Source organism: Saimiri boliviensis, chromosome 7 (genome assembly GCF_048565385.1).
Source record: "Saimiri boliviensis isolate mSaiBol1 chromosome 7, mSaiBol1.pri, whole genome shotgun sequence".
Taxonomy (NCBI): Eukaryota; Metazoa; Chordata; class Mammalia; order Primates; family Cebidae; genus Saimiri; species Saimiri boliviensis.
The window spans coordinates 39250378-39277367 of record NC_133455.1 but is presented as its reverse complement, the minus strand read 5'-3'; the positions used below and the strand labels follow the sequence as shown (position 1 = coordinate 39277367).

Below are 26990 nucleotides of genomic sequence, written 5' to 3'. Positions count from 1 at the left end.
GAGGCGGAGGAGTCCCTGGGATTTTCCACGTCTATTTCCCCACCCCCACCCAGCCGCAGGGGTCCAGTTTGGACTGACCCAACCTCCCGCTTTCTCTTTGTAGGCAATCAGTGGGTGACCGCGTCTGCGAGGGACTTTGTCATCCGTCCTCCGGGACCTGTGGAGAAATAACCCCATCCCTTCCTTCTCTGCCACCATTTCGAACACCCCGCAGGGACTCGTTTTGGGATTCGCACTGACTTCCAGGAAGGACGCGAACCCTTCTCTGACCCCAGCTCGGGCGACCACCTGTCTTTGCCGCGTCGACCCTTCTCCCATGACCCTGCGGTGCGTCGAGCCCTCCGGGAATGGCGGAGAAGGGACGCGGAGTCAGTGGGGGACCGCGGGGTCGGTGGAGGAGCCATCCCCGGAGGCGGCGCGACTGGCGAAGGCCCTGCGAGAGCTCGGTCAGACAGGTAGGAAGCCGACCGGCCGCGACACGTGTGGGAGGGGGCGCCTCCCCAAAGACACAGCTAGGAAGCGGAGCCGAGGTGGGAAGCCAAGAGTAAACGTTTCCTTGCTTCCAGTCTTCGGTCCAGGGTAGGGGAGCGCGGAGAGCACGCTTGCAGGGTCCTGGGTCCTTGGAAATGCGTAAGGAAAGTGGTTCTCCAGGGACTCAGGCCTGGCAGAGCGCAGAGGTCGGAAGGGGCTTCTTGGAAATAGCTTCTTAGCACGCTGGAAGCTTTACTGTTTTCCGCAGCGGCTCAGGGTTAGGCGGCTCGGGCTCGAACCCCAGCCGGGGAAAGCATCCGGCGCCTCCCTTTGCGCGGGGTGCAATCAGCAAGTGGGCGCCACGGGCTCCGCAGGCCCAGCCGCATCCGGCTCCCGGGCGGAGCTGCCGCTGCAGCCCAGGATCTTGGCGGCCAAGTTCAGGGACTGACACTGCCGCAAGGGCGGCTGCCTGGGCGTGGAGAGCAGGCTGCAAAGCCCCCGCCGAGCGCGGCTTTCAGGGTCGGCGCGCCCAGGGGACTGCAGTTTTCAAGTGCAGTCGGGCAATTTGCGCGGCACGCTGTCCTCTCTAAGCATCTGTAAAAGGAAAAAAAAAAAAAAAGTAAAGTATCTGGCTTTTCAGATCCGTATCCTAAAAGCTTACAGTTGTGTCACAGTTGAAATTTTGGTAGCAACATGGGGAGGGAGAGGGAAAAGCTCCCTCGCTTGTGATTCCGGTCTTTCCGTGTGGGCCACGGACTTTCCCTCTGGGGGAGGCACCGGCGGATTGCAAGTATCCTGGTAATGGTGGGGTGTGGGGAGCACAAAAGTTCCGATTTCTTAAACATAGACGATCTTTGAGCCTCCTTAGAAAGCAGCATGGGCCGGGGAGATGGTGCAGACAAATGAAATCGAGAATGCAGGGGAGACCAATGGTTGTGATTGGATTTGGATTAGGGCAAAGTTCAAAAGAGTTTAGGGAAGATTATACACTTGAAGTAGTAATTATCACTTGGGACTTCCCATTTTTCAGTGACTGATAAGGTAGTCATAAAGCAGCGAACAGAAGCTATTGTACTAGAGCTGTGCTTTTGCAACAAGTACATAGCAGTACTTTCTACAGAGGAGCCTGTTCACATCAGACTCTGCAGATTCTTTTCGGGGGATGGCACCAACCATCCAAAAAAGTTGCTTCTGTTTTTACTCCAGTTGAATTACAGGAGTTGGGGTTTTCACTTTTTAAACGGCATGGCTTTTATTTCTAACTTCTGATGTATTTCTAATTTACTTAAATCTTTATTTTACTGAAATTGAGTTAAAAGAACCATGCTTCATCAGCCAGTGTGGCATGCTGTCAATGTTGTTTTGGTTCGTTAGAAGAAAATTTTAAGAAGAGCTTCAGAAAGTTATTTTTTACAAAAGAAAGAAAGAAAACTGGCTTGCCGTTTGTGTTCGTAAAATGGATCAAAATTTTAATTAAATTCCTACCAAAAGTATTTGTGGTGGCCCCTGGTAAACCATCACTCACACATCTTTGTTTTTTAGAGCTAAAAAATTATTGCCAGTTACTTGCTCTGTTCTAAAAATTATTATAATAACTGTTTTACCCTCTTTTCTTTTTCTTTTTGAACAAAAACCCCAGGTTGGTACTGGGGAAGTATGACTGTTAATGAAGCCAAAGAGAAATTAAAAGAGGCACCAGAAGGAACTTTCTTGATTAGAGATAGCTCGCATTCAGACTACCTACTAACAATATCTGTTAAAACATCAGCTGGACCAACTAATCTTCGAATCGAATACCAAGACGGGAAATTCAGATTGGACTCTATCGTATGTGTCAAGTCCAAGCTTAAACAGTTTGACAGTGTGGTTCATCTGATCGACTACTATGTTCAGATGTGCAAGGATAAGCGGACAGGTCCAGAAGCCCCCCGGAATGGCACTGTTCACCTTTATCTGACCAAACCTCTCTACACATCAGCACCATCTCTGCAGCATCTCTGTAGGCTCACCATTAACAAATGTACCGGTGCCATCTGGGGATTGCCGTTACCAACAAGACTAAAAGATTACTTGGAAGAATATAAATTCCAGGTATAAGTGTTTCTCTTTTTTTAAACATGTCTCACACAGAGTATCTCCGAATGCAGCTATGTGAAAGAGAACCAAAACTTGAGTGCTCTGGATAACTATATGGAATGCTTTCTAAAAACGGCTGAAGCTAATCTAATTTAAATGCCTGAGTGGTAGCTAGGTGTTTAAAGTTCCTCCAGATACTTTACCTGAGTGATGCTTCCCTTCCTAAGGCTGACCAAGACCAGTGATCTTTTTAGATCAAAAATAAAATGTCCCATGTAAAGGCCACAGGCGCTTTTTATCAGAATGCCTTGCCTTCTTAGGTTCCTTTCTGTTAGGTCAAAGGTCCAGGCTCCAGTAGGAGAGAAAGAGCTCCTCATAGGAATACTGAAGAAGTCGGAGGAACCAAGCTGATACAGGCTTCACTGCAGTTTGATGTGCCTGCTGATCAGAGTCTCTTTTGGGCATTTTATATTTTGCATTCTGATGTACCTAGGAGTTTTGTTAAACAGATTATGTGTGTATTTATCCCACTTTATGCAATTAACCAAATCAACCAAAAAAAAGTGACCATGAAGTCCTGTATTTGTCTTTTTACTACATGTATGAACTCTCCTGTGAATGAGTACTGTAGTAATCCATTTTAAGGGAGCCTTATTCGAAATATTTCAAACTGGTGCAAATGGAAAAGACTTTCTCTTTTCCTTTAAGGCTAAAGACAAGAATGTCATGCTATACAGGTGCAACTCAATCCCTGTTAATAAAAACCAATGTAGGGATAGGCATTTTACCCTTTGAAATAGCTGTGTCCCAACCTGTTGCCATTGATTTTTTGGAAATGGCTTTAGAAATTTCCAGGTTGTCCTTGAATTATCTAACCATGGACATAAACAGTTGTCTCCCTTCTACTGTGTAGAGTATTTTTGACTTAATTTTCTTCCAGATACAGGGGGATACCTGCCTGTTTTTCAAAGTGTTTATTTACTGCTGTTACTATTTGATTAGAATGTATTAAATAAAAAAAAAACCTGATTTCTACAAGTTGCACTTAATTACTTTGAGTTCTAGAGAACGTACACTTTCATGGTAATCAAGAATTACCATCAAAACTTATGTCAAGTGAAATAAGCCAAATATTCCACAAGAGGTAGAACATTACTTGCCCTTCTCTAAAGTTATGGGCTGTACTTGCCCCATTGGCAATTTAGAAAGCATGGTTTAGAAACTGCAGGAATTGCCAAGTGGCCTGGTCTTTTACAGTTTGAATAGGAGTAACACTGATGTCCTCTGTGTTCCCAAAAACATGGTTTAGAAATTACAAACATTATGCCATGGCCAGTTGAGCAGGTATAATACTAAAGAAAATACAGTTTTATGGCCACTTATTTTTTGCTATGTAGTCTGCATAACTGTTATAAATGTACCATCTTTTCTGGAGTCCAGACATTATTCATTTCACTGCCTTTAAAAATGTCCTGCATAGCTACAATACCATCGTGTGTCACCAGAAAGGTGGACCCTGGGTGAATGAGAAAATTCAGTTCTAAATTAACAATAAAATCTGCTTACTGCATATCTTACCTTATTTTCATGAAGAAGTTGAAAAACGGTTTTGTGCCTGGCAGGAAACATACTATGGATATCCAACCAACAGAGCCAAACACAAAAGATTGCTAGGTGTGCCTTAGGAAGAGTTTATCTGTGGCCTAAAACTGAAAGAAAAGCTAGACTTTCAGGGTCAGATCTATGATGGGGCCATGACCGTTTCATTAGGATGTTCAGGATCTGGGCTTCATTCACCCTTTTTCTCCCACTGACAACATCTGTTTAGTGTTCGATGTTTGATTTTTCTGGCAAAACTTCTACATGATCAGTGCCAAGGGGCTTTGTAGAATTTCTTAAAAGTCTTTTGCATTTCTATTGTCACTCTTGAACACTGTATTTCTCAGTTACCAGGACCTGGGGAGGCAGTTGCAGGGCATGAGTACCTGTGAAATTGCAAAGAGTTCCAAGTTACTGCTCGCAAGTGACTAATTATGAGAAAGCTGGAGCATAACACAAACACCTCTGGAGTGTGCCATGAAACCTATTGCCTTATGTTTCAATCTTCTGTATTCCAAATAAGTTGTTAAACATCAGGAGACAATTTTTTTTTTTTTTAATGATGAATGACATCATTTATTTAGTGAATTTATTGTGAGCCAGGTTCTTACTCGGCACTTGTATTATCTCATTTAATTTTCCCAAGAATGGAATGAGCAAAGTACAATGATAATAGGAGGTTCACCTCCTGATTTGTGAGACAAGAAGCATTCCAGGAATATCCTAGCTTTTTTTTTTTTTTTTTTTTTTTTCTGGAAAGGAATTGGGAAGAGCAAATTGCTGCTGAAAATTTCTACATTGATCCAGTTAAACAAGTTAGAGCAGGCTGTAAAAAGAACCCTTGGTCTTTTTATTGCTGCTTCAACCAGATCAACTGGAAAAAGTATAGATACCTTAATTAACACTGAGCTCTGGGGGATTCTAGTCAGCCTGGCCCAGCGGTATTTTTTCCCTGAACATGCCTGAAAGGGGAGCCCATAATGATTGCTGTGCAGGTGGGTGGGGAAGAGGTCTCCCATTTTACTTAGTGGCTGGTCATGCCAGTTACCAATTATTGGCAGCCCCGTTTTATACATGGTAGAACAAAAAGTACACTTGTCTAAATTATCCTCAGCAAAGCCTGGAAAAATATCCAGTGTTTTCTCCCAGTGCAGAGCACTTTAGGGCATTAGTGAGGATATTTAATATTATTTCGTTGTTGAAGAATATGGTATACAGCACTTATATATCCCCAAACTCTGAAAGTATTTTGACCAAAGTTTCTGTTCTGGGCAGAGATGAGACAGTGAGGTTTTTCATGACCATCGACAGTGTGCAGTGGTGATTGCTTTTTAAGGACTTGGACATTTTCTGGAACTTTGGACAGTGGAGAAAAAGGCAGTTCAGCTTATGAGCTGAGAGGTCTTTTTCGTGTTTCAGTAAGAAGGTCTTGACTTCATAATAATTATGTAATCCAAATAGGTAACAGAATGGGATAGCTGTTTGAGAGTGTTTATTTTCTTGGGAAGGACTTTCTCTGCATTTAGAAAATTGTACCCTGTTAGGAGAGTAAGAGACAGAGACATCATCGTCATCAAATAATCCAAGGGATGGAATGTCCTGAGATCCGGCTGTGCCCTTCTTGGTTGTGAGTTTAGGCACAGGGTAGGCGGGGTTTGAGCGGCTGTGGTTAGCTCTAACAGCTGGGCTGCAGTCTCTGTCTGTAAGTGGCCCTTCCTACCCTTTAGAGCAAAACGATGTTGTTGTATGCCTTTCATTTACTTTAGAGTCTTCTTTATTCTCCTTTCCTAGTTTTTTAAATTTCCTGGAATTTTAAAGCTTGAAGCCGCTTTTCAGATCACATATTTCATGGATTTTATGGAAGACTTTTGGATCCAGAGGGGCTGGGAGATTTGCATGCACACACACACACACACACACACACACACACACACACCCCAGCCAATCAATGACAAAGCCAGTATTCAAACGCAGATATTTTAGTCTTACGATTACTATTTGTAAAAGTTACACACATCTACCCTTTGTTAAAATTGCCCAGACTCTTTGCTCTCCTGAAAGCCCTACAGTTCTCTTAACATCATATTTTTCTTCTGCTGGGATTCAGAAGCCAGGCCTGTGGAATACCCTGTGGGCTAATTCCAGTTCTTGGCCTCCTCTACCCGATTTTGAAAAGTCTGCCTCTGCTGGGTTTTGTGAGTCTTGATCCACGTTCATTTTTTTTTGTTAATTTTAACTCCTTAACATTTCTAATCTATTTATTGTTTTAAAATCCGAAACCTCCCATCCATGTTGTTTGATGATCTCATTGCTACCTCCACCAGATGTGACTCACACCCAGCCACAATGCCCAGTCGACTGCCCACCCTCCCGTCCTTACCAGCAGGACCCATGTTTGCTTTTGCCCGCTCATGGGCATAGTGGCATAGTTAATTCCTGCCTTACTTTCTCTCGTTTCTATCATAAAGTTGCCCTCGACTCATCTAACACAGCCCTTCTGGCGTGATACTCCAGTGAAACAGGATAATTATACGCTCCTTGAGTTGGGTAATTGAATGATTTAGAATACCTTAAGATTAAATCTCTTTGTATCTCTCTCTAGTTTCATTCAGGTTGTGAAGCAAGTAGCCAGCCCCAAATGACACACTTTTGTTATGGGCGTTTTTTAAAATCAACTTATTTTTTAAGTATGGCGGGTTCCTTTTTCAGTGTTAAGTTGACCTTCATTTGCACGGAATGAAAATGCCCTTCATTCCTTTGCTTCTGCTGTATGTCTATATGTCTATACGTAAGAATGATTCTGTGAGACTTTTGTTTCATTTTTTCATATGCATGGTTCTGATATTATCGTCTTTACATATTTTTGATTTTCCTAACTTTTCCTCTGTGTGGCTTGAGTTCAGATAACTTTATTACTAAGGTAATAAAGGTAGCAGCTATTGTTAGAGTGGCCTCTAAAAGTCCTGGAGTCTCCAGGGTCTGAAGTCATGGAGCAGAGATGGCATTCTATCTACCTCTTCCTGAGCTTTGTCAGCAAAGGAGGCTAGATCAGCTAAGTGTGCCACAGAGAATAGGGCTTACTTCAATAAACATCTATTTATAAAAATAAAACTAACTGCTTTCATAGACAACTCTCACTTTGACTCACATCCTTAACTTATAGGCATTCTGACTTGCCCTAAATCAGGAGTGTATTTTGTGATATATTATTCACGTGGCTTTGCCTCTCTTAGAGAAAGTCTTGCCAGAGTCATAGTGAAAGAGAAGGAAATATCGCCAGCCACTTTTTTCTCCTGTCTCAGCATAAATGCCACCCAAGGAGGCCCCTTGCCATGGCGGGGTGAGACTTTTTCACCACTTAAACCATCATAGAACTTCATAAAATTTTTCTACATCGCCCCAGTTTCATACAGTGCTGAAGATAAAAATTTCTTTTTTTTTTTTGCTAAGCATTTTTTCTCTTCCCTTCCTTTCTCCCCTTTAGTGTTTGGTCCAGAATGCTGCTGTGATCTTTAACATTCAGAAAAATTCATATTAGCTGGGTGCAGTGACTCACAGCTGTAATCCCAGCACTTTGGGAGGCTGAGGTGGGTGGATCACCTGAGGTCGGGAGTTCAAGATCAGCTTGGCCAAAATGGCGAAACCATGTTTCAGTGGTTTCTACTTAAAATACAAAAATTAGCCAGGCGTGGTGGTGTGTGCCTGTAGTTCCAGCTACTTGGGAGGCTGAGGCAGGAGAATTGCTTTAGCCTGGGATGTGGAGGTTGCTGTGAGTGGTGATCTCGTACTGCACTCCAGCCTGGGCAACGGAGTGAGACCATGTCTCAAAAAAAAAAAAAAAAAAAAAAAAAAGACAAGAAAAAAGTCCATGTTTTTTCTGTCCAGAGGAAGTTGTTTGACCTCCCATTTTAACATCCCTCCTGCCATCTTGATGAACTTGACCCATCTTAGGTTTCCAGCATAGCTTATTTCTTTTCATTTTTATTTCTAGGTTGTGGCCATCAGTTCTATATTTGGTCAGAAAGCGTCTTTGTATTTTGCATATTTGATTAGAGCATCTGCTGGTAATTATCGGTAGGAATAAGAGGCAGAGAGAATGGGGAATAATAGAAGCACATAAACACATCTGACCAATAGTTTCAACTTCCTCCCCATTCTTTCTCCTTTGCTAGAACCACTGACAGAAAAGTCAGCTGCTTCTCTGGTCTCTCATTTTATTTTCCTTGTCCATCACATGATAGGGATGTTAATATGCAACGAACTGGCTAAAAAAATATCAAGAGAGAAAAGTAAGGGAGGTGGAGCATCAGTAGGGTGCTGAGCCTCCTGATAGCCAATTATTAAATACTTAAGAGATTTTGTGAGCTAAATTATTATGCATAAATTATTAATAGATTGAAATCAGCCATGCTGGGATTATTACAACACAGAAATTGGCAGACGCTATAAATTAAGACACCCTGCCCCGCTTACCACCACCAGATAGCTGATTTAACAACACAGCACTGATCTGGGTATTATGTCTTCCTCAATAATTAATACCTCATTAGGGTAAGATCAATTTATTTGTAGCCTCTTTTATAGCAAGCCCAGTGCTTAAAGCAGAGTAGGAGAGAACAATTCAAGAAATTCTTTTTTCTTTTTAATGTGTATCAGTCCTATCTTGGGCTACATTGCCTTCTACTGTGGATCACGCATCTCTTGATTCTGTGTCTTTTTCTAGTTACTCTGTGGTATCTGTAGCTACCTTTTCAGTTTCTTGGTAGGAAGATTTTGGGCAATCTAAAAATCATGCGATCATTGTGTACAACAACTCTTAGCTCTGATAGATCAGGGCCTCTTTTTTCCTTCTAGCTTCATTCATTCATCTCATTAGTTTTCTCACTTTTTTCTTCCTCCCTTTTTCCTTACCTCCTCTCCTTTCTGCCAACTTTTATTGAATGTCTACTGTATTATTCAACAGGAATACAAAGACAAGTAGGAAGTGTTCTTTCATTGAGGGAGCTCTTAGAGACTAAGAAGGGATGGAGAGGAGGGGGAGGGGGACTAACATTTATTAAACAGTCTACTATATCCCATACCCTGCTTAGTCATTGCATTTAATCCTCATAACAACCTGATGAGGTGTGTATGACCCTCGTTTATTCCAAACGAAACAGAAACCTAGGTAAAATATCCTGCCCAGTAAGCAGGGAAGTCATGAATCAAATCCAAGTTCTGCATCTCAGGATGCCATATTGTATAGGAGCTGTAACTACATGAATGACTTATTGTAAAAAGTATTACCAAAGGCAGTACAGTTACCTTGCGGACAGGGTGCCATCGACCTGCTTTGAGGGTTTACAGAAAACAGACTCCCAGAAGGTATCTTGTGTCTGAATGTGGATAGGTTGGAAGGAGTCCTCAGACCTGCTGAGGGTGACTTGAAAACCTTGGAGTTTATCCTGAGGACAGTAGGAAGCAGATATCAGCTTCTTAAAACTGGGGGTGGGGGGAGACACAACAGAACTAGGCTTTTGTTTTGTATCATCCCTCTGGAGGTCCTTTGGAAAAATGGCTTGGAACAAAGCAAGGACAGAGTGAGGGAGACTGGTGAGCTGTGAGGTGGGTAGGAGGGAGGTAGTCACTTGTGAGAAGATGGGAGAGGGGTCAGACATTGACTCTCCTTCCTTGGCTGCAGGCTCAGATTTGCCCTGGAGTTTGGGGCTTTGATTCGCACAGATTGCTCGCTTCCCTTTGAGGACCAGCTTCCACTTTGGGCAAGTTGGGGTAATGCACAGATTCTGTTCTCAGGAAAGCAAGAAGTCGTGGTGCAGTGGGCACATCCCTGAACTGGGAGTTGGAAAACTTAGGGTCCAAAGTTCTCTGACCTTGGGCCAAACATTGAATCTCTGTTATCTGTAAATTGAAGAGCTTAGGGCCTTCATAATTTTTGGTCCCTTTCAAGTAGCTCCTCATCTGCCCAGATGTGATAGCACACTGGGGTGGGAGTGCTCAGAGAAGAGGCGGGCTCTACATTTCTATAGAGTCTCAGTTTCTTATTAGATTGTAGTGTAGATTTTACCTCCATGCCAAAATAGATTCTCATTTATTTTGAAAATATACTTCCTTAAGTCTGGATTTTTTTCACAGCTGGCTGTTTTTTTTATTCTGGTTAGAAGAATTCTGTGTTTCTTTTAGCTATGGATCTTTGAGCACTACCTTATAATCGAAGAGTTTGGACTTCGGTTTTCAGATCTTGGTTGTGATGGTGAAACAGGAATCTGGTGTGTGCCAGCCATCATCATCATCATAACCCTTTGGATGAATTTTCATTATCAAAGGACCTGGAGGGCTGTCTTTGCTCTGCTCCCTGGCTAGCATAAAGATGTGTTCCCAGAAGATGACGGGCATAGGATGTGGTTTTGCAAGTCATTTTTCCCATTTACATAGATTATTCTTATTTCCAATTGATCCTCAGTAGATAAGTGCTGTTGAGCTTTATTTTCATCTGTCAAGCAATTAAGAAAAAAGTAAAGGAGACAAAAAAGCTGTAATATACTAAGGAAATTCTTAGATCCTTTGGTAACATTAAAAGAATCTTGGTGCATGAATGATCCTGCCCCAGTCTATCCGTCTTGCATATTTGGGTTTTCCTAGATCTGTCTTAAAGTGGGGCACATTTCTGGTCTTGGTAGGCAAGGAGGAGGGTTGGGGTAATCAGCTGTCTCAACCAGAGGTACATCATTAAGCCTGGTAATGGCCGAAAGCCCCCCAGAGATCCAGTTTGTAGCTGCTTTGGGTAAGCCAGGGGATTTATTATGTCCAAGGCATGACGGTGAGGCAACCATTCTATAACAAACCAACTCTTGGCTTCCAGAAGACTGGAAAAAGCTAGAACATTTACTAATGCCAGCCATTGCATTTGACACTTTACAAGTATGACCTCATTGAAAGCTCCCAACAAACCTCTAAAGTAGATTCTGTTTTTATCTCCACTTGAGAGACAAGGAGATTGACGCTTAGATAGATTAAATGATTTAATAGTGTCAAAAGACAAAATCACAACAATTTCTCTTGAAGATCTTAACTACCTTTATTTGCAATTCTAGAATTGGGTAACTCTTGATTCTGTAAAATAGAGTAAGTGTTCCAAAGAGCTGAGCAGAAAAGTTTGGTTTTACAAGCAGAGAAGAGCTGAAGAAAGCAAAAACAGAACACAAGAGCAGATTGGTCCTTTCAAAGTTAAGTTCCTTGTAAGGTGGGGACAGGGAGACAGAACAACAGAAAAGTAACTGATTGGTTAACATCAGGTTACTACAGGTCACTTTTTTGTAAGGATTACAGTAGAGGGAACTTCATTATCATATTGACTGAAACTAGCCTGCGTGGGAAATTAGGCTATCTCTCTCTGGATTTCTCAGAAGGTCAGATAACCACTTAGTTTCAGTTTGGTAAGAACCTCAGCTTGAGTGACTCCATTTTGATTAGATTAGATTTTGGGGTCTAGTGCAGGACCTTAGTCCAAAACAGTGACCTTCTATAATTTTCATTTAACAGGAGGGAAACCTGAGATTTGAATTCAAGCCACTCTTAACTCAAAAGCCACGGTTTTCCCACTCTTCTGTTCACTTTCTCAATAAGCTTATTAAGCTCTGATACCTGCAGCCAGCATGTACCTTAATGTTGTCCGCTAGTCACATGCAGTTAATATTTCATCATGTGGTTAATGTTAAAAGGGCTATAACCCTGTCTGCCCAATTTGTAATGATGCTATTATTGGGACTTTGATTTCAGAAGTAATACAAGATCTGCCTAAATCCTGATCATCCAGCTTGGAAGAGTCCCTGACATCTGAATTTACACCATTTCCTCCCTTCTTCATCTTCTTCTTCTTCTTTTTTTTTTTTTTTTTATTGAGACAGAATTTTGCTTTTGTTGCCCAGGCTGGTGTCCAATGGCGCGATCTCAGCTCACTGCAACCTCCACCTCCCGGGTTCAAGCGAGTCTCTTGCCTCAGCCTCCCGAGTAGCAGGGACTACAGGTGCCTGCCACCATGCCCAACTAATTTTTGTATTTTTGTAGAGATGGAGTTTCACCATGGTGGCCAGGCTGGTCTCTAACTCCTGACCTCAGGTGATCCTCCCACTCATTTTCCCAAAGTGATTACAGGTGTGAGCCATCACGCCTGGCCATTCTCCCTTCTTTTATTCTCTTTAGGTGTCTATCTGGTGCAACCATAACCCACAAGCTCTTTTCTATCATTCCTTTCCTTTCTCTGGAGGTAAATTTTATAAATGATGTGTCTGTCACAATAGCCAGTTTATGTTGGAAAACAAACAACCCTAAACTCTCAGTGGCTTAAAACAACAAAGGTTTCACTTAGGAGGCGGAGGTGGGCGGATGACCTGAGGTCAGGAGTTTGAAACCAGCCTGGCCAACATGGCAAAACCGAGTCTCTACTAAAAATACAAAAATTAGCCGGGCGTGGCACTGGGCACCTGTAATCCCAGCTACTCAGGGAGGCTGAGGCACAAGAATCACTTGAACCTAGGAGGCAGAGGTTTCAGTGAGGCAAGATCATGCCACTGCACTCCAGCCTGGGCGACAGTACAAGACTCCATCTAAAAACAAACACACAAAATGGTCTCTACATCTATACACATCTGTCACGTTCACCAGGGAGGATCTTTTAGCCACTCAGAACCAGGCTGATGAACCAGCTGCAGCACCTCCTCAAACAGCTGGTCTGAGGTGCTGAGCCAATGGGCAAGGAGAATCAGAGGATCTCTTATTTGTGTTTAAATGCCCTGTCACCTGCTCCTGACTCACTGGCCAGAACTCTGTAAAATAGTGCCACCTAACCATAAGGGAGCCAGGAAGCACAGTTCTCCCCTGTGTCAAGGAGGAGAGAAACAGTAATGTGTGGGGAGTGGCGTGGTGTAACCACCGCATATACCATGCCACATATATCCTGCTTCCTTCTTTTTTTGTGACTAGCTTGGCAAATCTGACCTCAGGTAAACTTTATACGACACACATAGCCTCCTTAATTCCATTTCTCCTTCGCCTTTGTCTTCCAGAAGTTTTTCAGGTACTGCAAAACAGTGTCTCTCCTTTGTGTAAGCCAAAAGGAAAGATCTCAATTATTGAAATGAAATTATACATAATTTGTCCCCCAGTATCTTTGGGGATTGGTTCTGGGACTCCCACCCCCACCCTCCTCCCGCCCACCGAGGGTACTAAAATCTAAAGATGCTCAAGTCGCATATGAAATGGTGTAGTATTCGCATATAACTTGCATACATCCTCCCATATACCTTAAATCATTTCTAAATTACTTATAATTCCTAATGCAATGTAAATGCTATGTAAATAGTTGTTATACTGTATTTTAGAGATTTGTATTATTTATCATTGTACTGTTACTTTTTATTGCTTTTTTTCCGCCCAAAATATTTTTGTCCTGTGGCTGGTTGGATCTATGGACGGGAAACCCTCAGATACAGAGGACTGACCATTTTAAAGAGCTAGGACTACTAACCTCAAAAAGTCTCTGAATGCCTGGAAGTTCCTTCTGATTTTCACAAACATCTCTTGGGCTTCCTCACTTGCTAAAATTAAACCTGTCATTTCTCCAGTGTCAATATTCAAGATAAATAAATGATGTTCACATTCACTCCTATTGTTTACTGTTTTGCTTAACTGACTATATTGCAATAATATTAAATAGTATTATTTTCTACCAGTTTTCAATCAGACATGAAGCTTTGCAGGCACATTACAGAGTAAATGGACTTTGTTTGATGAATCTGGTATCTAATCACCAATTTTAGTTTGCTTCTGAGGGAAATTATATTGTAAATTCCAGACAACTGGTTTGCAAACCCTGTTTTAGAATGCAACCTCTTTCTAGGATGAGGTCTTTTTCTGTAGCAAATTTATGTATAACAAAAATAGCAGAATAAACGCTGTGTTTTAATGAATAATTATGCTCTACTACATTCAGGGGTCACTATCTCTGAAAAAAATAGAATATGAACAATGTACTTAATTTACAACTCTACTGAACACAATTCAATTTTTCTTCATTTCAGTTTTTCTACACTAACCCAGATTGAAATTTTGCATCATCTTTAACTTCTCCCTCTTCATATTTATTTCCTTCATTTATTTAGTTATTTATTTATTCAGTCATTCATTCACTCATTTAATAAATATTTACTGAGCATCTACTTGTGACAGTCATAAGGCAAGATTCTGGGGAAAGTTAAAAATCACAGTTCCTGGCTGGGCACAATGGTTCACGCCTGTAATCCCAGCACTTTGGGAGGCTGAGATGGGCAGATCATTTGAGGCCAGGAGTTTAAGACCAGCATGGCCAACATGGCAAAACCCCGATTCTACTAAAATTACAAAAATTCACCAGGTGTGGTGATATGCTCCTGTAATCTCAGCTACTTTGGAGGCTGAGGCATGAGAATCACTTGAACCCAGGATACGGAGGCTACAGTGAGCTGAGATCAGCACTACTGCATTCCTGCCTGGGCAACAGAGTGAGAGTGTCTCAAAGAAAAAACAACAACAACAACAACAAAAAAACAAAAAACACAGTGCCTGACCTCAAGGAGATTCTGTACTGTAGCAGAGAAACACAAAAGCCAGCAATGCCATGATACATGGTACGATAAGATAATGGCTACAACAGAGGTCTCTACAAACAGCAGCTGAGCAGAGAAAACCTATCTGGAGCTGCTTCGAGTCAAGAAAGACATCAGAGAGGAGGCGGCTTTTGATCTAAGACTTAAAAAATGAGTTGGCCTGGCCAAAAAGCCAGGCAAGGCAGTTCCAAGTTGAGCAGACCACAGGAAGGTATGAGAGAACAGTTTCTTCCTCTTAAGTTCTACCATTGTGGGTGGGGCGTCAAATGCAAAAGAGGAAACCAGTCAGGAGATAAGCCTGAGTTGGTGGGCAGGGAACTGCGCACTCAGGGCTTTGCCTGCCTTTCAAAAGGGTTTGTATCTTACCTGGGAAGTGAAGGAGCTATCCAAGTCTTTTGAGCAGAGTGACCTCATCAGATTTGGTGGCAATGTGGAGGCTGCTCTGGAGAGACATGACCCAAGATCAGGGCTTCTGAACTTTATCCCTAGACTTGCAAGGAACCCATGGATGAGATGTCTGGGATCTGTGAACTTGGATTGAAAAAAAGGGACACTGTCATTGTCACTATCCTCTAAACTGAAATTTAGCATTTCCTTCAATTATTAATCTAGGCAACAGATCACAGTAGAATTAACAGAAGATGTAAGTTTATCACCAGTAGAGATGCTTTGATAGCATATTACAGTTGTGGATATCTCAAAATATCTTTTACGCTTATCACTAAACTGAAATTATTGTAGATGTTAGAACCACTGCCATAAATTGTTAATTAATTAATAGAGGAGCACATATATAACTGTATGACTTTAAAAATAATTTGATATTTACATTTTAATATCAGTCACCTTTTGTATTTTATGATTTAAGCACAGTATTTTGAGAAGGGGTCCATAAAAAAAGTCAAAATTCATACACCAAAGGAAAGTGATCATTGAGGAGGTCACTGCAACCTAAGGCAGCAATGGGGAGAAAGAGGAGGAAGAGTTGGAGGAATTTATGAGACATTCTGGAGACAAAGTGACTTTTTTTTTTTTTTTTTTGATACAGAGTCTCGATCCGTTGTCCCAGGCAGGAGTGCAATAGTGTGATCTAGGCTCATTGCAGTCTCTAACTCTTGGGTTCAAGTGATTCACCTATCTCAGTCTCCCAACTCCTGAGTAGCTGGGATTACAGGCATGCACCACCAAGCTCAGCTAATTTTTTGTATTTTTAATAGAGAAGGGGTTTCGCCATGTTGGCCAGGCTGGTCTTGAACTCCTGACCTCAGGTGATTCACCTGCCTCGCCTCCCAAAATGCTGGGATTACAGGCGTGAGCCACCATGCCTGGCCCAACAGAGTGAATTTGTTGATAGATCCAGGACATAAAGCAGGGGTAGGATATGCATAGACCCCATTTCCTCCATCTGGTTTCTGGCTGGAGCAGAATTATTCTGCTTGTCACATGTGTTCCTTTCTTCCCAGTGCTATCGTTATTTACTATGTAGCATGGTTTAAAACATGGAAAACATCCATCCTTTGCTTCCCTCCTCTGTGCCTGCCAGTCCTACAACTTTCTCAACTCTTTTAGTGCTATCTTCTCTAGCTAGACGGCAGATTCTGGGCAGCCAGTGCCTTGCAGTCTGCAATCCCCATCATATATTTTTCACAGTAGGTTTTGAATACATGACTGATAGATTTCAAAGGCACTTCCTGTTTTGAGGTTACCGTGTATATCAATGATCAATATACCATACTCTAGTTACAGAAGTTATACCAACCTTGACATTCTGGGAAATTGTTTTTTTAACCTAAATTTCCATGGGTTCTCTCATTTGTCTTCTCATGAAATAATACAAAATGTACAAATAAAAAAAATCAAGGGGGCTTCCTGATTGTTTTTATTAAAGTGAGTTTAGTGATGGAATAATAATGCTGTAATCTTAAGCCAGAAATTGAGAATACGGATTTGAAATGGCAACCCCATTACCTTTTTTATTTTTCTTTTTTTCCTTTTTTTTTTTTTTTTTGCTGTTGCATGTTCTTGGCAGCAGTGGTTGACATCAGTACAGTATTGTTGCCCACGTTGTAGACTGCAGATGTAGCTGTGTAGCTGAGTACTTTGGTTCGCTTGCTGAAATTCTTCGCTATGCTGCTTGTGAGGTCCAGGAATATATAGATTTGTGGTCTGATGTATTTTGATGATTGCCAGATAAAATTGATGTCTGGCACTTTTTCTAGGAAGAACATGCGTAGACATTTCCAAGCTGATTTGTAGAAACTTAGTGTTATTAGAATTTTGTGGCAAAACTTTTTCTCAAGTGGCAGAAGAAATAGGAACTTCAGTTTTGAAAGCTGTTAACAACACTCCCGTTAGTGCCAAAGCTGAGAAGGTTGATAAAGTACTGGATTGTTAAGACAGAATTTCAGGTGTGAGCCATGAGGCCAGGCGCAGTGGCTCACACCTGTAATCCCAGCACTTTGGGAGGTCGAGGCAGGCAGATCACGAGGTCAGGAGTTTGAGACCAGCCTAACCAACGTGGTGAACCCCATCTCTACTAAAAATACAAAAATTAACTGGGCGTGGTGGTGCGCACCTGTAATCCCAGCTACACAGGAGAATGGCTTGAACCCGGGAAGTGGAGATTGCAGTGAGCCGAGATTATGTCACTGCACTCCAGCCTGGGCAACAAAGCAAAACTCCATTCCCCCCCCCAAAAAAACAACAAAAAAAAAAACCCAATAAGTTGACTTTCTGCAAAAATAAGCAAGTACTGTATTTGGACTTTTAAGCATTACTGAAACAGTAAAATACAGTTTTATTTTATCTGTTGCAAGACTAGCATCCAAGATTTTAGAAAAAGGCACTTTCCCCCTTTTATTTTCTAATAACATTTCTCAATCGGGTAACCAGAGAGACTACTCTGGGGTTAACCTAAGGCTTGATTGCTGTTTACTCTTCTTGTTTTTTTGGAGAGGAGAGCAGAATTTGGAAGAAACAAACTATTAAAGTTAGCTTCCCAATGTACACATGCAAATTACAATTCCTTTCTTCATCTATACTATAAATATTTGAAGAGCAAATTAGATATTGTTAGTGAAGAAATGAGAGCAATTACCTGGTAATATGAGTTACTTTTTCTTTAAACATACTGGTTTTTCCCTTAACACTAACGGCCTGGATAACAAGTTTTTACTTGTTGGCAATGCAGTCAAGCCTCTGAATACTCTTGGAACAAAACGACTATTTTTTTAATGCTTTATTGAAACATTAATTTTAGGGGAGTAAACATTTTCGATTTGGAAGAAGTATTTAGGTTACAGACCTTCAAATCCAACTTTTTCAGAAGACTTTACATTTAATCACCAGCTTAATGAAGCGTCAGAAGAGAGAGCTTTCATGATTAGAAAAGAAAGTTAAAAAAAAAAAAACAAAAAAAAACAAAAAAAAAAAACAAAAACCTAAAAATAAGGCTCAGCCGGAGATACTGGAAGCGACTTGACCTTGATTTACATATACAAGGAACAGAAATGAATTAACCCAGCTAGATATTTCTAGGAACTAGTTAAGGGAGAATGAACAAGATGGGAGCGAGAAGAAGGAGTGTGCGTTGGTGTGGGGCTGTCTGCCTGTCTGTCTGAGGAAAGAGGAATCTCAGAGTTTCAGTTCTCTCTCCATGAAGAATTTTCAAACGGAGTTCCTGCAGGGGCAGGCTCCAGCGTCTGCGACGTGCACGCACTCTCTCGAGAGGGAGGCGATCTTGGCGCCAGGGGTGATGCAGCAAAAGTTCTTTTTGTCCGCGGCCAGGCTCGAGCGCGGAGCCCCACGGAGCTGTGGCGTGGCAGCTCCTCCCAGACCGTCCGGGGCGCCGCTTGGGTCTCTCAGGACCTTATGTAACCCAGCGTCGGCAGCAAGGAGCCGGTCACAAGCTGACCCACGTCAAGGCGTTTCACTTTGGAAGTGCACCAGATGAGTGTGGTATTGAGAGCAGATGGCTGGGTGCAACGTTTCTGCAGCACATCTCATGGGTTATTTGAACCTTTTCACGTAGCTTTCAGGGTCTCACTATACCGTATAGGAAAATGTGGCCAGGGATGTGGCTTCCATAGATTGTCCCAGATGAGAGCATTCCTTTTGTTTTTGTTAATGCGGGGTAAATACGACCTCTCCTTTGGAGCTGGTTTTTCAATTATTCTAAAAGTGATAACATGCTCATGGTTCAATTGAGTTCAGTTCAGAAGTGTACAAAATGAAAAAAATTGCCCAACTCCCGTCCCACTCCCCAGAGGTAACTATTATTAAAAGTTTCTTTTTTATTGTTCCGGAAGTTTTAAAAATGCAGTCGAAGCCTCCATTTTTTTAAAGCACACACAGATATTACTGTACTATACTTTCTGCTCTGCATTTTGCTTTTTAAATGTAATATTTGGACTCTGTATCTCCCTATATGTATCTATATCTGTGTATATTTTCATGGCTTTACCTCATTCTTTTCAACAGCTGCACAATATTCCGTGACATGAATGTACCATTCCTGACTGAACCAATCCCGTGCCAGTGGATATTCAGGTTGCTCTGTTTCCTGCTATTACAAACAATGGTACAGTACAAATCTGTGTGCTAATGTTGCTGTTTGCTTATGGGAACATATATGTTAAGTACCTTCTTAGCGGTGAAACTTTGGGGTCCAACGGTATGTGGCATTAAACATTTTAATAGATATTTATTTCCAAATCAGCTTCACAAAAGGTTGTAGCCATTCATATTTCCTACTGAAATAAATTCTGTCTTTCAAGTTGTACACATAGCTGAGAGTTTTCCTCAAAATACTGTTCATTTTTAAACGTATTTACCATTGAGATCAAATAAACGTGTTTATTTGCTAATTAAATGACCTCAAAGTTAAATTTCTATTCTAAAAAAGATGTCTCAGAAACCTAGTGGAGAGGCCTCAACAACTTCGTCCCAGCTTTGATCAGAGGCATTCACAGCTATGGGACAGGCACATGGCTCCATGCCTTGACAGTGGCTCCAAAGACAGCTGTTTTTAAAAATCCTAGGGTAGGACTGAGAAAGCATTTTTTAATTTTTATTTTTTGGTATGTGTAATAATATCACCGTCAATTAGTTCTGTTCAAAAGACATTGATTAAGCACAACTATGGTAAAAGTTTCTCCAGTTCCCTGTTATCCCTACGCCCTGTCCCCTTATCCTGGTTTTCTGTCTTCTCTCTCCTGTTTCGTGTTTGTTTCTTTTCATCCCAGTTATCCTCTGTACCCACTCCTAATACCAGATGGATGGCCAGTTCTGGGAACAATAAAACTGATTTCCTACAACTGGAAGGTGGTTCTGGAGAAGGAATTAGCTTTGCTAAGGTTATTATCACGCTGACCGGATTCTCTATCTAGATCCTGCCTCCAATGGGATACTTGATCTGCTTATGACCCCAAAATGCTTAAAGCACTCCACCTACACAGAAACACTTCATCTTGTTATTTTAAATTTAAATTTGTATAGTTAAGACATATTACAGATGAAACCAGATACCAAGATATGTTTCCAAAAACTTGTGGTTCACATTGCTATTAGATTGCTTTATAAATAATCATGGTAGCATCCCAATTGCCTTTTAGATTACAGCCAACTTTTTGGGAATTATACAGGACTTTGACAAGTATTTTATTTCCCATATTACCTGCTTATTTGGAAAATAACCCTTCTAAGACCAAGCTCACTCACCCTGAAAACTCATCTTAAACAAACACAAGTTGTCAGAACAGGATCTGGGTGTTAGCAAAAAGGAAAACAAACAAACAAACAAATCAAACCAAACCATGCTAAAATAAAATAGAATACATTTCTCATGTAAGGTCTGAATCTCTTTGGCTTTGTAAGCTACTCTGTTACCATGCAGAGACTTCTGCCTTAAAATAAAGGAAATAAACCAAGAGCATAGAAAGTCTGTTTAATCAAAACTCTTAATTTTAAATCAGTGTTTCCAGCAACACATTACAAGCCAGCAGGAGGAGAGAGGAGGTGAAGTGTGCAGTTCCATGATGTCCCCAAACAGAATGTTCACAACCGCCAGGAAGCACCTGGGGGATTATGATGATTTGCTTTAGAAATTCAAAAATAAATTGTTTTTTGAAATAAGAAGGGAAAAACAAATTGGCATCTCAGTCCAGGTTGTTTTTAACATTTCACACACATCCCTTTTTATAATTCCAATTCAGAAGACAATGAATTCAAGGTAATAATATATTTAAATTTAAGGATAATGTAGAGAATGTCAAAATAGGAAACTGTCGTAGAACAGTTGAGCTGAACTCTGCGTCTCCTTTTCTTATTTTGACTCAAGTTGACCTTCAATCTCATAGTACTTTCATTTTTACAGCTCTTTACATATTCTGCAAAAAAAGCTTTTAAAAAGTGAAATGAAGATGTTTCTTAACTATTAAAATTTCTGTTGCCTAACTCTTAATTTTTAAAGTCCATTAAGACTTTAGAAGATATTCTTTCTGAAATCTGTCATGTAATTAACGATTTGCTACTGGCATTGATAGGATTTTTCTATTTTTATTTTCGAGATCAAGAAATCTGGCTCTTTTTATTCTCATTTCAGTTCTTTAGATAGAATTCTTTTCTTTCTCAGATAATTAGTACAGAATTTACTTATTGTAGAGAACTCTGTTCTGACAGCTGGTCATATAAATATGTTTACCCACATTACTAGAAAGAATGTTATATAAGGGAGTTGGTTGGGGAATATCAGCTCTCGAACACTGGGATTTCAGGGAAAGCAATGAACTTGTAGGTCATTGATCTTTGTGTTTTAAAAAAGAATTAGCCAAGAATGTTACGTTGTGTAACCAGTACGTGAATTAGGTTTTATTACATTTTATTAATATGTCGAATTGAATAATCCAATCCAAAACATAGGGTACCAATTCCTCTTGTCAGCAATACTTTGAAAGTAGGGATTTATTGAGAGTTCTTTTATTACCTTGATTTCATTACATTTGTAAACTATGTGATGGGTATTACACTTAGATTTATTAGGGTACTTAAAATCTTGCCAAAATGAAACAAGCTCTTTTTGTCATAAGTATTGCCGATTTAAAAGCATTTGTGAGGAGACGGGGGTGATTTTTGCTTTTAGAATCTTACTCATTACTGAAAATAAAATATGCTCAATTTTTTTCTTTTTCTTTTTACAGTAGACATTTATTTTACTGAGTTCCAAGCTGATAGTTAACTTTAGGAAATGCTTCACATATTTTAACTAATTTTATGATTTAATTTTTAGAAAGGAGTCACATTTTAGAATTTTTCCCCCCTTTTAGATACCTGACTTACGTGTTTCTGAAGATAAATTGCAGTCCCAGTCATTAGAAGTTCAGTTGAAAGACCAATCTTCTTATCCTTCTTTGTTGTTCTGATTTCAGAACTCCAGGCTGGTTTGTTGTCAACTTTAATGTACCTTTTGAGAAATAAATTGAGTCTCACATTTCTTGCATGTGTTTGTGCCCCTAGAGCTGGAATGCTTTTCTTTGGCCAACTGAAAGTAGAGCCTGCTCCTTCTCCTCTCACAGATTAAATCTGGTTTCACTCGTGTTAAATTCAGTTGGTTCACAACCCAAAGGAAAGAAGTGCTCTCCTTTTTCTTTTTAACTTTAAACAACCACCATCTATAGTCTTCTTGCAGTCTTTGAGAGCTTCAAGTTATACAGCTATTTTTGACTTTGTGTTTGGTTAAGCTAATAGAGTCTACATTTTGGGGGGGCATTTAATTTGTGATTATCCCTTATTGCAGTCTACAGAGTCACATTAACAAAATGAGCAATTTTATTTTATTTTACTTTGCTTTCCTGTCTTTTATTTATTTATTTATTTATTTATTTATTTATTTAGTAGGGATGTGATTCTGCCAGCTACTTTCCAGTAGCAAATAGAGGGGATAAACAGTTGTGGTAATTTTTCTGAATCCGCCTTGCCCCTGTATTTGTCTCTGTCTCTACTTACTCACAATTTAATACTTCTCAGAACTTTCACATTTCACCCAGCACAGAAACATGGTTGTTACATGGTTGGACAGTACTGTGTGTTGGAGTCTCTGGGACCAATAATAGACATATTTGGATTTATTTCACAGGTATTGGGCTGTGTTTCTTTACTTTTAGTTGAGTGCTTCCTCTTGCCAAATTTTATGCCATGCACTTTACATACACTATTTGGCTTAATCCCCATAACACCATACTTGGCATGGAACCACAAGATCTCTACATTTTGTAGATGAAAAACAGGCTCGAAGGAGGTTGAAGTAGAAAGCTGTCCCTTTACTAAGTGGCAGAGCTGGAATTTGAACCCAGCTTACATGATTTTAATACCTGATGGAATATCTAATATTTGGGATCTTAAGCTATGCCATGCAGTCTGAGTTACTAACTGGGAAGTCATTGTTATATCAGATTCCTAAGATAAGACTAGCAAGGGATGTAGGCCCATGCATTTGATCACTTGAATGTTCAAAGAAAAGTGCAGGGGCTGGGCACAGTGACTCATGCCTGTAATCCCAGCACTTTGGAAGGCCGAGGTGGGCAGATCATATGAGGTCAGGAGTTCAAGACCAGCCTGGCCAATATGGCAAAACCCCGTCTCTACTAAAAATACAAAAATTAGCCAGGCATGTTGGTATAGGCCTGTAATTCCAGCTACTTGGGAGGCTGGGGCATGAGAATTGCTTGAACCTGGGAGCCGGAGGTTGCAGTGAGCTGGGATTACACCACTGCACTCCAGCCTGGGAGACAGAGCAAGACCCTGTCTCAAACAAACAAACAAACAAACAAACAACAACACAGGCTCTGCAGGCTCTGCAGGCCTTTCTACCCTGCACCCTCCACCACCTAATAAAAATTGCCCTTCTTTTTGGGGGCCTCACTTGTCTCATCTGTAAAATAGAAATATTATTTCGTGTGGACTGTATCTCTCCTTTAAAAGAACACATTCTTTAATATTTCAAAATAATTATAGATCCCAAAGGATGTTGCGGAGACAGTACAGAGAAGACCTATGTACCTGTCACCTAGTTTCCCCCCAGGGGTTGGTTCCATCTTTATAGCACAAATAAGTGAGAAAACGGATCTTGGTATAAAGTGTTTTGTATAGTTCTGTGCTAGTTGATTTCCTGTAGATTAGTGTAACCACCACTGAAATCAGGATGTAGAACTAACACCACAAAGATTTCCCTTGTGCTACCTCCCTCTCCTTTTGCAGTTGCTGATTTGTTCTCTATTGCTATTTCATATTACTGAAATTCAGATTATTATATCAATAATAAAATAACGATTTTATCACTTTAAATCCCTCTTTTTTTTTTTTTTTTTTTTTGAGATAGAGTCTTGCTTTGTTGCCCAGGCGTGATCTCAGCTCACTGCAAAACCTCCTTCTCCCAGGTTCAAGCAATTCTCCTGCCTCAGCCTCCTGAGTAGCTTAGACTACAGGTATGTGCCACCACACCTAGCTAATAATATTCGTATTTTTAGTAGAGATGGGGTTTTGCTATGTTGGCCAGGCTGGCCTTGAACTCCTGACCTCAAGCAATCCACCCATCTCGGACTCCCAAAGCGCTGAGATTACAGGCGTGAGCCACCATGCCTGAACTCAAACCTCTCTTTCAAAAAATAATTTTTGTTTTATTATGAAATAGCCCAATCAGAAAAATACAGGGACTATTGTAACAATACTTATGTAATCACCACTCAGCCGTAACAGACGGCCAGATGTAATAAATAATGTTGTATTTCCTTTGCTGATTTATTTTAAGATGTCTTTGTCCTACTCTTTGACCCTACCGACCTCCTACCCTCCCTAGAGATAAACTCTACCCTAAAGTTATTGTATATCCTTGCTGTCCACGTTTTTTCTCTTTCATTGCGTAACTAGGTGTTTGTAAACACTACGTAGTTTCGCTTTGTAGGTTTTAAAAATTTACATAAGTCATCAAATACCTATTGCCTGCCTACTGTGTGCTAGACCTCAGGAATATGGTAGTGAACAAGGCAAATCATTTGTTCTCAATATGCAAATATTAATGCATGAGATAACTGCAGGTATCTGAAACTGTGTGAGAATGATAATATAGGATAGAGTGGTTCAGACTGGAAGGGGAGGTGGGGAAGTGAGGGGATTGGCAGGGCACTGAGGAAAGACGTTGCTGATGATACTGTGTTTTATCAAGACCTGAATGATGAGAAGGAAGAGCCAGTGCCGACGCTCTAACATAGGAATGAGTTTGGTTTGTACAAGAAAGGACAACAAGCGCGATGTGGCTGTAACAGTGTAGACACCAGGGAGGGAGCAGGAGATGAGCTCAGAGGGTAGAAGGTGAAGGTGGAGGGAAAGGGGGAGATTAGGAAGAGCCAAGGAGATGGCACTGAGCAGTTTAGATTTTAGTAAGGCTGCAGTGGGAAGGCATTGAAAGGTGTAAGCAGGGATGTGACATAGTTATCACATAGGGGATGGCATAAAAGGCATTCAGCTGGGAAGAGTTAGGACACTGTTTCCATTTTCTAGGGAAGAACTCAACCAGAAGGGTGGTAATGCATTCTATTAAGATGGAAAGGCTTGGGATCAGTTTATCTTTCTGTAATTTGCCTTTAGGAGTCAACCTTGTGTTTCAAAATTTACTTATGTTGATACTTCTAGATAAAGTTAACTCATTTTCGTTGCTATGTATATTCCAATCTATGAATATACAGTATACCAAATTTTCTTTGTTAATTTACTTATTAATAGATGTTAAAGAAATATTTAACTTTTTACTCCTATACACAATTCGGCCAAAGTATCCTTATATATCGGAGTTTGAGGATAGGATGCAAGAGTTTCTCTGGGGTGTATATCTAGCAATAGTCTTGCTGGGTCTTTTTGATATGCTCATTGTCAACTCTGTTGGATAGTTCAAAATTGCTCTCCAAAGAGGTTGTACCAATTATTGTCCCTAGTCCCTAACTATATATGAGCATTTCCATTTCTTCACATCCTCAACAGTTGGTGTTAAGCTTTTAACCATTGCTAATCTGATGGACTTAAAATCTTATGTCATTTTTATAATTTGCATTTCCTGCTTACTATTAGTCACTATGTTTTCTGGCCTTTGAGATGTAAATTTCTTTGCTAATTCCTTATTCCTATCCTATGTCCAGTTTTCTGTTGTGCTGTTTGTCTTTTTTTCTTTTTTTTGAAACAGGGTCTCACTTTGTGGTCCAGGGTGGATTATTCACTGTAACTTCGAACTCAGGCTCAAGCAATCTTCCTGCCTCAGCCTCCCAAGTAGCTGGAACTACAGGCATGCACCACCACTCCTGGCTAGTCTTTAATTTTAATTGGTATAGATGGGGTCTTGCTATGTTTCCTAGGCTGGTCTTGAATTCCTAGCCTCAAGTGATCCTCCCACTTTGACCTCCCAAAGTGCTGGGATTACAGGAATGAGCCACTGTGCCCAGGCTGTTTTTTCTTATTGGTTTATAGGACTTCTTTCCATATTCCAGATAAATAATCCTTTGTTGGATTTTATGCTTTGAGATATGCATTGAAAAAACCTTTGTTGGCTTTTATGCACTGCTGTGGTTTGAATGTGTCCCCCAGAGTTAATCCTCAGTGCAACAGTCTTGAGGAGAGGTGGGACCTTGAATAGGTGATTAGGTCATGAGGGCTCTGCCCTGTTAAATGGACTAACGTAGTTATCATGAGAGTGAGTTTGTTATTTCAAGAGTGGGTTTGTTATAAAAGCTATAAAAGGAAGTTTGGCTTCCTCTTGCTGTCTTGCACATGCATGCTCTCTTGCTCTTTTGCCTTCTACCATAAGATGATTCAGCAAGAAGGCCCTTGCCAGATGCTGGCACCTAGATATTGGATTTCCCAGCCTCTAGAACTGTGAGAAATAAAATTCTTCATATGTTACCCTGCCTCAGGTATTGTGTTATAGCAAAACAAAACGAGACTAAGACACGCACGGAAATTTTTTTTTTCCAATTTTTAGCTTGTCTTTTCACTGTTTAGAGTCATGCTTTACATTTAAAATTCACCGTAGTCAGATTTACTGATCTTATTCTTTATGTTTCGTTTTCCTCCCCTGAGGTCATAAATATATTCAAATTGTGCTTTTCACTTTAGTTGTTGAATTCACCTGGAAAACAATTTCATGAAAGACATAAAGGTATAGAT

General features: G+C 40.6%; 1 protein-coding gene and 1 long non-coding RNA gene across 3 annotated transcripts; one reads left to right on the top strand and one right to left on the bottom strand.

Annotated features, from left to right (window-relative positions):
• Positions 1 to 316: 316 nt before the first annotated feature.
• Positions 317 to 20270, top strand: SOCS2 (suppressor of cytokine signaling 2). 2 transcript variants are annotated; one of them, XM_074402429.1, is made up of 3 exons: positions 317 to 455; positions 2111 to 2562; positions 19266 to 20270. In XM_074402429.1, the coding sequence occupies exons 1-3, from the start codon at positions 317 to 319 to the stop codon at positions 19281 to 19283; spliced, it is 609 nt and encodes a 202-aa protein (XP_074258530.1). In that variant the 3' UTR covers positions 19284 to 20270. The 2 variants fall into 2 exon arrangements, with proteins under 2 accessions (XP_074258530.1, XP_010338466.1); XM_010340164.3 differs by lacking the exon at positions 19266 to 20270 and having other exon boundaries at positions 2111 to 3585.
• LOC141585087 (uncharacterized) lies at positions 451 to 22327 on the bottom strand. The gene is made up of 3 exons (XR_012518376.1): positions 22122 to 22327; positions 15153 to 15317; positions 451 to 1065 (listed from the first exon to the last, which is right to left on the bottom strand). It is a non-coding gene; the product is annotated as an uncharacterized LOC141585087 (long non-coding RNA).
• Between the last annotated feature and the right edge of the window lie 4663 nt (positions 22328 to 26990).

Bases quoted from the DNA above. Each gene is read 5' to 3' on its own strand.
- SOCS2 (XM_074402429.1), top strand. From the start codon at position 317: ATGACCCTGCGGTGCGTCGAGCCCTCCGGGAATGGCGGAGAAGGGACG. The intron at 456-2,110 runs GTAGGAAGCCGA...CAAAAACCCCAG, and splicing joins GCGAGAGCTCGGTCAGACAG to GTTGGTACTGGGGAAGTATG.